The sequence below is a fragment of the Pseudochaenichthys georgianus genome, chromosome 10, assembly GCF_902827115.2.
Source record: "Pseudochaenichthys georgianus chromosome 10, fPseGeo1.2, whole genome shotgun sequence".
Lineage (NCBI taxonomy): Eukaryota > Metazoa > Chordata > Actinopteri > Perciformes > Channichthyidae > Pseudochaenichthys > Pseudochaenichthys georgianus.
In genome coordinates this window covers 1,627,801-1,640,300 of record NC_047512.1, presented here as the reverse complement: position 1 = coordinate 1,640,300, position 12,500 = coordinate 1,627,801, and the positions used below count along the sequence as shown (strand labels likewise).

The following is a 12,500-nucleotide window of genomic DNA, read 5'->3' as shown; positions in this document are numbered from 1 at the left end:
ACACACACACACACACACACACACACACACACACACAGACGTCATGTAGACATTCAGTGGAAAAGAGACTTTCAGGAACAAAGATTTTCTCTCTTTTTGATCCATTTCTATAAAAACCTGTCTGAAAATGAGCTGATCAGATTTTGGACACTTTATGATGTCATCACGATGTGTTGTCTTGTGTAGCCATTAGCCAATCAGCAACAAGGTAACCCCCCCCCCCCCCTTATCACCTGAACCTCCTCTAGAGCTCCATTGAGTTCTTTGTAACCAAATGTCTCTCAGAGGGGCGTGGGGAGGGGCTGCTTACTTTCATCTGAAGTAACAGACAGAGAATCAGCACTTTGGAAACAGGGCTGAAACAGAGGGGATTATGGGTAATGCTGCAATGATCCGTTTGGTGTTTCAGCCAATCAGAGACAGGCTCTGGATATATCTGAGACCTGTATAATAGGCGTGTGAATATTGCACGGTTTAGTATTAATGAAGGTAGATACTTGCATGGACGTTTGCAAGAGAAAAAGCGTTAAAGAAGTCGAGCAAAAGAACATTAAATAAAATACGACTTTAATTTAGAAAGTGGAAATGCTGATGTTCATCTATTAAAGTATTTCAACTTGAAGAATGGAAACTACGAGGACAAAATTAAGAACATAAATCATTAATTGATATCGTGATGGAATCTGTCTCTGAATCCAAACCCCGCCCAGAGCAGAGGAACGAGGGAGTAAATCCTCCTGGGTTTATTCATCGTGATGGTTGTCTCTTTATCTCAGCAGCTGTTTCTCTACGATAAAGAGAAGCCGCTCGTATCACAGAGAGAGGGCAGGAAGTGAGTCTCAGCATCGGAGAGGAATCAGTGTTTCCTCGCTGTGTTTGAAGAAGGAATCCACTTTTATATCTCTCTGTCTTTCAATGTCATTTCAAGTTTGAGAGACGAGCGTTCGAGACTTCCCTGAAGCGTCCGCCTCTCTGCCGTCCTGCTTTCACTGCGGGGACGTTTCCCTTCCTCTCCGTTTTGTTTTTGTCTTCCCGTTCACCTGAAACATATTGCATCGCGAGTAGTGGTCTAAAGACATTTACTGTATTGAAGTACAATGTTGAGGTAGTTTTACTCGCTCCGTTGTACTTCTCCTCCACTACAGTTCAGAGGTAGATGGCGTCCTTTGACTCCACTACATGTATGTAATACCTTTATGGCGCATTTCCACTACAGCGCGGAGCTCGCTTTAAGCGTGCCGTGCCCGTTTTTGGTTGCGTTTCCACTTGGCGTAGCTCCGGCTAGCGGGTACTATTTCACAGTCTTTCTGGAGCCATAAAATCGAGGTTCTTAGCGGGCCAACAACCGGGCTGAGTCGGGCTGAGCATGCTAAACTACAGAGAGAATCGCTGGCAAGGGGGCTACAACTACAACAAGAATTTGTAAATTGTAAACATGCTGATACCGGTTAGTAAAAACCATGAATTCATGCTTTGACGAGTCGGCAGGCGAAACACCTTTTAAAATGCGTGTTTTCTGAATGGAGATCGGCTGGGCTAACATAGCAGTATATGCTCCGACCGTCCACACTCACAACAACGGCCTACAGACATAAATAAACCAGCGACTGTGTTCTCCATGACACAGGCAGTCTGTGGTTTGTACTTGTTTCACTTCTGTCTAGTTTCTGAACAGATACGAGGAGCTGTGAGGGTTAGGGTTGATGTGGTCCGCCTACACTGCGTTACTATAGTTACTGCCCCAGTTCCTAAACTGTAATGGAAACGCAGCATTAAGTGAGCCGGGCCTAACGAGCCCTAGCCATACCGTACTAAGCCGAGCGAGGCCCTGCAGTGGAAAAGCGCCATTAGTCACTTCTCAGATGTGGATGAATGATGTGAAATCTAATCAAGCGTTGAATCAGACTTTAGTTCCACCTGGAGTGAATCCACCAGCTACCCTGCAGTCTACAAAGTACTTCAGACTAGCTGCACCTCCACCAGCTACCCTGCAGTCTACAAAGTACTTCAGACTAGCTGCACCTCCACCAGCTGCCCTGCAGTCTACAAAGTACTTCAGACTAGCTGCACCTCCACCAGCTACCCTGCAGTCTACAAAGTACTTCAGACTAGCTGCACCTCCACCAGCTGCCCTGCAGTCTACAAAGTACTTCAGACTAGCTGCACCTTCACCAGCTACCCTGCAGTCTACAAAGTACTTCAGACTAGCTGCACCTCCACCAGCTACCCTGCAGTCTACAAAGTACTTCAGACTAGCTGCACCTTCACCAGCTACCCTGCAGTCTACAAAGTACTTCAGACTAGCTGCACCTTCACCAGCTACCCTGCAGTCTACAAAGTACTTCAGACTAGCTGCACCTTCACCAGCTACCCTGCAGTCTACAAAGTACTTCAGACTAGCTGCACCTTCACCAGCTACCCTGCAGTCTACAAAGTACTTCAGACTAGCTGCACCTTCACCAGCTACCCTGCAGTCTACAAAGTACTTCAGACTAGCTGCACCTTCACCAGCTTTGAGAACACTTTCATGATCAATCATTATTGACGTACTTTTCCCTTATTTGACGTATTTAAAGACTTCCCCTCTCTTCCTCTTTTTCGTCTCACATCAGCCTCTCCGTTCAGAAGTCATAAGATAGGATTTACTTCATTGATCGCAATGTGGGATGTTTTTAGTGCAGTATTCGCAGACTTCACACTGAATTATGCCGCTCGCTATGCCCTCTGTCGTTCAGGATATTGCTTTAATTCATATTTAATTAAAAACAAAGACGTGTACAGGAAGCCCCAGCGTCCATCATGATTGTGTTTGTATTTTGATTACAAGGACCAATCAGGAGCTGCTGTGTGGCTTTCTCTATGATTGCTTTACAGGACTAACACTATCGTTTCGTTGTTTGTTAATAAAAACAATGGGTTTGTTCGTGCCAATCTGACTGTGACTCAACGCTAACGAAGCTGCACGAAAACAAACGATGTATTTGGACAGCATTCTTTTTTAACTCCATTTCTTCATACGTTATATAAATATATATGAAATACATGTCTCCCCCCTCAGGAAGATAAAGACCAACTACTTCATCGTGTCCTTGGCCTTTGCGGACCTGCTGGTCTCGGTGCTGGTGATGCCGTTCGGAGCCATCGAGCTGGTGACGCAGCACTGGATCTACGGGGACACCTTCTGCCTGGTGAGGACCGCTCTGGACGTCCTGCTGACCACCGCCTCCATCCTGCACCTCTGCTGCATCGCCCTGGACAGGTGAGACCCATGGGTGTGTCATAAGAACTGGATACACCTGGAGGCGGGGCTTGTTCACTCCTATGAGAGCTGGCGCATGAGGACAACATGGCCTGACATTGTAGAGAGCAAAGTGTCACAAATTACCCGTCATGCCAGTCTGTTGGAGCGGAAGTACCCGTATGTAGCTCATAGAGCGGCGAAGTCCCGCCTTATTTCTGAAAAAGTATGTTTTGAAGTCGATGGAGAGAGAAAACGTATATTTCGATCCCGTTTGAATTGTACCATGAATTACACATATGATGTTTGTCAATCTTAAATAATTATTTCCATGTCAAAAAAGTCACAGTTTTTCGTAAAACTGTTGAAATATAAGACTATGAAAAAGACGCAACTAGAAAGACTACAAATCCCAGAGTCCCGGTCCCGCATGCTGGCTCTCACGGAACCGACTAACTCCCCTTGTGTGTGTGCAGCTCTCGACGCGCCCAGACTTGGAGTGATTTTCACCTCTTTTAATACTTTTCACCTCGTTCTGAAAGAAAGAAGTGAGATGTGCCAACGTGACGGCCGTCTTGGTGTGTCCTTTGAGACGGGAGATGTAGTTAATTGAGCACTTGCAAAATTATCTTTTAAATTGACAAACATCATGTGTGTAATTCGTTGCACAATTCGAACGGGATCAAAAGATAATCTTTCTCTCTCCATTGACTTCAATACATGATTTTTCCGAAATAAGGTCCCTTGAAGCTCCACCGGAAGGGGAGGGACTTCGCCTCTCTATAGAGCGGAGTTGAGTTTCCCCTTAAGCCCCGCCTCCTGTCATTCAGCCCCGCCCCCGATCTCCTGCTCTCCGCTCAGTGGAATGAAATGAGAGCGAAAATAAATCTGGATTCAGCTTTTAGTGCATTTTGCAACTCTAAGAGCCTGATGATCAAACTGGGTCGTTTATTTCGTTTTCAAAAAGTGATTCACGTCTCAACAACAAAAACACATCAACAGCAATTATCACAGGAATGATCGTATTGATAGTAAAAACCTGCCTTCCATGAAGCGGACTCAGCCTCGAACCCAACGCTGAAACACTGAGCACAGACACAGTTTGAAAAGCAGGGATAAAACCTGAGCTGACAGGAAATGCTCCGTTTCAGTTTAACACACACAGTTAAGCTCACACACACTCTTTGATGAACGTATGGTTCACCTGCTGAATAAAGACAGAACAGATGAAGCAAAGAAAGTGAAAACCATGAAGCAAATTCAGGAAGTAGAGAGAGATTCACACTTAAAGTCTTAAGGCCCGGACACCCCGAGCCGATTTCGGCCGTCGATGAGCGTCCTGTCGCCCTACTCAGATTGGTCTGTCCCGTACCGTCGTGTCTTTTCTGAAACAGGGATTTCTAAAATGCAGGATCTGTTTGGTATTTTGAGAAAAACACATCATAGAGATGTTTTTTATATATGTTTATATATCTGAGAGATATAATATCTGCCTATCAATAGCATGATAAGAGAACTTTGAGTATGCAAATCCTAGTGAAAGAGGTCTGAGAGGAGGATTTGTCCGAGGGCAGGAAAACGTGTAATTAAAGTTTCTGAGTAGGAACAGGAACAGCAGGGGTAAAACGCCCGGGGCGAGGGCGCCCTGAACTACAGCGAGGCAAACAGGAGTGATGGGGAGACTATTTGACATCTGGAGCCCTTGACATCCGCCTGAATGGGCACATCGTTTTGTGTCAGAAGTCTTTTAGCTCTTAAAGAAACGCCTTCAATTGTATTGGCAGTTGCAACTGTGCTTAGCTGTTACCCTGAGTAATTAGGGTTAGGGTAATTAAACCTGCAGGGCACTAAACACTACAGATGTCTCTCTTCCACAAGAAGCTGTAACATTACCACAGCAGCTGCAGAGGTTATGAAACCTGCTGGGAGCTTCTGGAAAGCCTTACCCCTGGAGTCCACCGGGTCCATCTGGGCGCGTTACGGCTGCGGCGCGTTACGGCTGCGGCGCGGTTTTGATCCGGCCTCCTCCGGCGTCATAACCCACCGGGCGCGTTTCAGGAGCGTTTCAGAACCGGAGCGTCAGTTTTTGTGGACAGGCTACTTTGTGCAGACAAAGTTAATAACAATTATAATATCCCAGTTATAAACGACATGAATCAAAGATGCGTTGCTGTATTTTAGTGGTAAAAAAATGCATTCATCATCATAATGATTCTATATAATTGACACAGTGCCTGCAAACCGGAGGAGAACGCTGGCATTTCTCCTACTTGAAAGACTACGGAGGGATAGGGTCTGCAACATTAGTTTGTGTGTGTGTGTATATATATATATGCTCTGAACGTTCCACTTCCTGCCTGCCCGACATTACCTTACGGCTGCGTCGCGTCGAAAAATAGACTTTTTCGAGCGGAGCCCAGCGGCGAGACGCTTCTGGGACGCTTCTGAGACGTAATGGGACGCGTCTGGTGGAATAGCACCCATTGACTAGAGTGGCCGCTATCCGTGTGGACGCCGCGGCGCAGCCGTCACGCGGGCGTAACGCACCACAGACGGACCCGGTGGAATCTAGCGGTTTCTGTACCGAATGAACAAGAATCGTCTACATCTAGGGGTGTCGATGCTTCTCACAGGTTTGAATCAATTGAGGAAAGACTATGATCTGGGAGAAAACAAGATGGGATGGGAAACATACAAACTGGAGATATTTTTGATGGTGAACTTCTGAAATGTTTAGAGGCAGTTGCTTCGCTGGTAACTCTGAGTAATTAGGGTCAGGGTAACTGAACCCTGCAGGGCACGCACTAACTACTGACGTCTCTCTTCCACAAGAAAAAGCAATAACAGCAGCTGCAGAGTCTTACTGAACTAAATTAATAATAACGGTCTTAATCGTGGGCGCCATAATCAGCTGAGACAAAAGGTGAAGGGTAGCCCGGAAGCTTAGTCGCTGAAAGATACATTTCAAAGGTTTGAAAGAGCTTACAAAGAGATACAATAATTCAGAAGGAGCTCAGATGTGCAGCCTTCCTTCAACACTCATGAATCCTCTGAGAAGGTGTTCCTCAAGGATCTGCTCAAAATACACTTCCTCTGAACATCACAAAGCTTCTTTTAGGCAGCTTTGATGTTGGAGAAGCTTTGACTGGAAGGGACACGTAATACCCATATGTGTATGACTCTTTGTCACAGTTGTGTGTTTTGTGTTAATATAAGGAATCCCTGTTTTTTGCAGAGCTCTAGAAATCACGTATCATCTCGAAAAACCAAGCATTACATTGTACTGATGTTTCTTATATTCATACAGTATTCATGTTTTCACAAACATTGGAAAATTCTCCCTCATTGTCCCAAAAGCCTTCATCCCATTAAAGGTACCTAATTTCCACACCAGCAAATCCATATCTCATTATGAACCAATCAATACCTCCGCTCTATTAATGATGTGCTGAACAGAAACAGAAGCCGGGTGTAACACATGTTGAGGCATATGCAGGGGAAAGTAGGGAATGCTGATGATGTAATTTATAGCTTCAGAAACAAGAAGAAAATCATCTGGAATTTTATTATTTTCATTATGAATCTCTCAAAGGAAGCATCTGTGCGCCGTGCATTGGAAGAGAAGACATGGAATAAACACAGATGGAGACAATGAGAAACCTCTGGAACAACATATACAAGAATTTGGAGAAAAATACCAAAATGACAAACATTTCGAGCACATTTTATTTATTGTTTACTGCTGTCAAATACTGTCGCTGCAATAAATGCAGAAAAATGTGTCCTGTCCTAAAAACGAACGCTCCGTCGAGCTGTTGACGGAGCATTACAGAAACACGTAAACATCAACGGACACAAAAAGACCTGAAGCATATGCAGTAGTAGGAGAACCTTTATTTATCCAGGAAAATCAATTAAGAACAAATTCTTATTTACAATGATGACAGGAGGCACAGGCTTCCTGAGGGGATGGGGTTTGGGAGGCACTACAGAACCCAGGATATATGGAGAAGCTCAGGGGATGACTGGCTTCTGAAATCTCCATTCTATAAACTTTTATGAAAATATCAGCAAGATGTGTTCTCTTGTGACTGGCAACTTTGTTTGTAATATTATCTTACATTATCTTATCTAAAAGTGCTCTTTTATCCGTTTCATGTCATCTTGGGTGAAGATATTCCTGATTATGACAAGGCAGTTGAATACTCAATGCTGATTGGTCAATTCGGAACATTCTGCCGTCTGCTATTTTTTTTATAAAAGACCGTTGCTAATGATGACAGACTGTTACTAAGGATAACAGACCGTTTCTAAGGATAACAGACCGTTGCTAAGGATAACAGACCGTTACTAAGGATAACAGACCGTTACTAAGGATGCCACATCGTTACTAAGGATGGCAGACCCTTACTAAGGATGCCAGACCGTTGCTATGGATGACAGACTGTTACTAAGGATGCCAGACCGTTACTAAGGATGACAGACCGTTACTAAGGATAACAGACCGTTGCTAAGGATAACAGACCGTTACTAAGTATAACAGACCGTTACTAATGATGCCACATAATACTAAGGATGACAGACCCTTACTAAGGATGCCAGACCGTTACTAAGGATGCCAGACCGTTACTAAGGATGACAGACCGTTACTAAGGATAACAGACCGTTACCAGGGATAACAGATCGTTACTAAGGATGACAGATCGTTACTAAGGATGACAGACCGTTACTAAGGATGACACTCGTTTAAAACACGAGAGTTCCATACATTACATACAGCTGAATATGGATTAGCATAATTGTTAACGTAACATTGGAAATGCCATTGACAAGCTAACTCAATTAGCATTGCAATTTTTTTTTTAAATGTCCACACATATTTGAAAACTGTTTTAGATTACTGTTGCAAGTATATATTTAAATTGAATATAGCTGACTGCTAGCAGTGCTTCAGGTTCAGCAGAGACAATGTAATCAGGACTTTTCTAGTGCAAAAGAAACTATGGCAAGCCTATATGGACTAACTCTGCCAACTGGACTCTGTTGTATTTAAGCCTCCAAATAGGATTCAGCCATTCTCTATTTTATGTTGTACTCCTTTGCCTTACTGGTCAAAACGTCTCCTGTGAGAAAACACTATTACCTTTCCTCATCTGAGTCGTTGTACCTTTCCCCCTTAACACGAGGTCCCTGTGGCTGATGCACATGCATACTAATAACATATAAATAAAGGAAATAGCTAAAAGCTGAAGGGGAAATGCAGATTGAAAGAGAAAAGAAACATCTGTTGCCCCCAGTGATTTTGGGCTTTAAGAGCTTGGCTTTCAAGCAACAAAAGCTTGTGTACGTGGCGGGGAAAAGAGAAAGGATGGTGAGGCATACCGAGAGAAAGGGAGGGGAAATGCAGAATAATGCAGAGAGAAAGTGAGATATAGGAAATAAGTGAACAGCTGCAGGATAAAGCTTCTCATTCAGCCGCTGTCAGCTGAAGACGCTGAATGGAAATGAATCAAGACTAAAAATACCAGCACAAAAAGGATGCAGAAACACAAAGGCTTTCAGAGGAGACGCGGCATTCAGACAGAGGACACAACACCGGAGAGAAGAGGCCAGATCAAGTGAGCGAGGGAAGGAAACACAGCCATGCGTAGCGTAAACGTGATTGCGTGGATAACTGGGATGACATTCGATGATACTTGATTACAGATATTGATGAAAATAGAGAGCCTGATGCCAAACCAACTTTTTGACAGAATTGTGTTTGTTTGTTTGTTTTTGAAACGCTTATGAAAGCTGCTTTTAGCAACGTGTCTACGGAAGTATAACTACAGTAACCAGAAGAATGTAACCCCCCAAAAACCTTTAAAATGGGTTTTATCTAGAGCCGGGACTCGATTAAAAAAAGTAATCTTATTAATTAGAGGCTTTGTAATTAATTAATCGAAATTAATCGCATTTTTAATCAAATATACATATTTGACCTGAGAACAGTGAGAAGCAGTTTCCACATGGATCTTACTCCAAGTGGTCGACAGTCGAGTGCAGTCAGTGAGCCAGGGAGCTGGTTATTCTCTCAGGGTGTGGTTCCTTGCACTCGGAGTCGGGCTAACGTCCACGCTAGCTGCTACATGCTAGCTGCTACATGCTAGCTGCTACATGCTAGCTGCTACACGCTTTGCATTTAGGTGATACTTTAGGCTTGATGTGCTGCGGTGATATGCACATTCTTTATTGCATAATTTGCACACAACCGTGCTCTTGTCGACGCTTCCACCCGTCCGTTTTTTAAAACAAAATGTCCCATCCACGGGGCCGACCAACGCGGTCTCATCAGCTTGTTCGTTCATGTTTGACTATTGTTCACCGTGGTTTGTTGTTGTTTGAAGTCCCATGCTGAAGTCATGAACGTTAGTTGGTGCTCCAGTATAATCGGTACGCCTGAAACTCATCCAGTGAGAAACGTTCCGCTGTGCAAAAATAACTGCGATTAAAGTGCGTTAATTTTTTTAACGCGTTAATTTTTGTGTAATTAATTCATCTTAATTAACGCGTTAAAGTCCCGGCCCTAGTTTTAATGTAAACTCTTTTTGTATTTCATTTTTTGAATATCCATCCTCAAAAAAAACGTGTTGAAATGAAGTTAATTGTTAAAATGTAGTGCTGGATTTTCAGGATGAACCAACCATTTAGATATGTGAGTAGTTTATTCAACTCACATAATTAATCTAATGTATATTATGAGAGCCATCAAGTTTGCCATAACTAGCTAAGTAGCTAATGTTCCCTAGCTACCTCGGTAGAAACATCGGTGACACTATCATGCTTGTAAAGAAGCTGACGACCTATTCTGATAAATAAATAACATTAGCTAGTTAGCTCGGTATCACACGTCCGCTAGTTAAGCAGCACGCGGGCAGGTTAACAGAGCCTCTGTTTCACGTTAACACTGTGGAGCTTCTCCTTCTGGCAGTGAGAGTTATTATAAACTGTCCACCTGAGCTGTAGTCTGCAGACGGGCCGGTCGCTGAGCTTCAGTGCGGTGATAGTGTGTCAAAGCAGAGCCATCGACACCATCGACACGATAGAGTTATTAAACATGTCATCCTGTCGTCACCAACAGGACATGGAAAACCATTGCAGACAGTAGGTGCTCAGGGGGTCCGCGGGGTCTTAGAAAGTATTGATAGTTGATGAATCAATTTAAGGAAAATTAAGGCTATTAAAAATATGAAACGGCATTTCCCAAGGTGTTACATTGTGTATCTTGTTGTCAGTAAGTATCTAAATGGTCCAGAGAGGTCGTGTTCTACCGTCTGCCTGAATGTAGTCATGGCGTAGGCGTGTCGTGTGATCCTGTGGAGTTTATTGACGGCATCCCGTTGGGTTTGAGGTCGTCTGAACAGGACATCGCACGCTCACTGCTTGATAGTGCGAAGGTCCGTTTACGCCGGTTGCTAAGCAACATCGTTATGGGGAAATGCAAGTCTGCGTCCAAACGGTTGGAAGATAAGGAGGAAGGACAATCAATACTGTATATAGTCAATGTGAGGTGAAGTGTGTCACCACGGTAACCGGTTAGAACTCAAAGTGGCGATGAGGTCTTAAAGTGTATGGAAAGGGTCTTAAAAGGTCTTGCATGTGACTTCAATTATTCACTATGCTGCTCGTGTTAAACCGGACGAACCGTACGCGTGAACAGAGTCGAGAGGTGAAAGGGCCGGACGACGCATTCATTAACTCAAAAAGTTGCCCGAAATAAACGGCAGAGAGAGAAAGTGAAATAATTGGAGCGAGGTGAATGTGTGGCTTCCCGCTCTGGAGCCGCGCCTGCACGCATTCTGCATCTCATTATCGCCCTGCTGCCTCTTCTCTTCGCCTCACAGCCTGCCAGCATGCACTGCATCCCTGCGAGGGACAATGGAGCAGGCGCTACAGACTGACAGCGCTACACAATACTCCTCAGTCCGGTTAAAGACACATCTGTGTGTCGTGGATGAACATCGCACGTGGACCCAGCTCCTCGAGCCTGTGGCGCACTGAGGAGCTGAGAACTGGGCGACACAGATTCAAGGCACTCACCTGCATATATTAACTCTGTTCTTTTTGCCTTTTGTGAAATAAGGAAGGCAATAATAAGGTTTGCCATCTCGGCAGTTCAGGTGCGACTCGTTCTGCACAACGTGATTTAACGATGCCTTTATTCGTGGTCCAGAGCTCAGAACACGTGACCTCCTTCCCGCGTGTGGAGTGTCAGCTCCTGTGGGGGCAACGTATGTCAATGTTTACTGCAAATAAGTTATTAATATCCATCCATACACTCTGCCTTTGAATTCCACCAACCAGCTGGAAGTAGTGAAGATGGAAGTTGTATTTTTCTATCGTTTTAATGCCTTTATAAAGAATGAAAGGAATAATTAAAAAGGTATATTTAAAGTCGTATTTGACACATTTAAAGGTGGGGTAGGTACTTTTAGAGAAACCAGCTCGAGTGCGCTAGAATTTGAAAATACACAACCGGAGAAAATCTGCCACTTCCTCACAGAGCCCCTCCTCCAACACACACGAACAGAGGGCTTGACCAATGAGGGCACGAGATAAGTTTGTGCCCCGATGGAAGGCTGACAGGCAGGTAGGCCATCCAATCCGATTGGTTGTACTTTTTACAGTATTACGGCTTCTACAGATGACATTTTTTATGGATTTTTTGTCAAAGAACTTCAGATATTCATTGCTATCGGGATGTTGAGAGCATTCCATGGAATATAACAAAAAGTGTATCTCGAGCCGGTTTCTGAAACGTACCTAACCCACCTTTAAGGTCATCTGATTCATTTGTAAATCTCACGTGGTCAATCCTGAACTCTCGTATTACAGTGAATCCAGTTCCCCTCTGTGGTCAGCGAGCGATGGTATTTCCCCGTTGCTCATTACCCCCTCGTGGCCTTCAGCCGCCTCAGCGATCTGTGACATTCAGAAAGGTCAGAAGACCCTCTCTCTGTGTGGGTTTGTGAGAGAGACGTGTTGAGAGGCGGCAGGCGGGTTCTGCAAGTGTGCAGGCTGAAGCCTGACCGACCCCCCCGTCCCAAAAGCACAAAAACACAGTATGTACCTCCAGGTGCTAAAGTACAAGCAGTCGCAGTGATGGAAGTACATTCACTTAGGAGTTGTACTTTGTTGACTTATTGTACTTGAGTATTTCCACTTAATACTAATATACTTCTACTTCTACTCCCCCTACATTACACTCTGAAGGTTCTTTGTA

At 44.2% G+C, this 12,500-nt stretch overlaps 1 protein-coding gene across 1 annotated transcript in view; it reads left to right on the top strand.

The window, feature by feature from the left end:
• The window catches only part of htr4 (5-hydroxytryptamine receptor 4), a 193,088-nt gene that overhangs the window by 119,636 nt on the left and 60,952 nt on the right, over positions 1-12,500 (top strand). Inside the window, exon 4 of the mRNA XM_034093032.2 lies at positions 3,059-3,259. Within this exon, the coding sequence (XP_033948923.1) occupies positions 3,059-3,259 (201 nt within the window). The remainder of the gene's footprint in view (positions 1-3,058; positions 3,260-12,500) is intronic.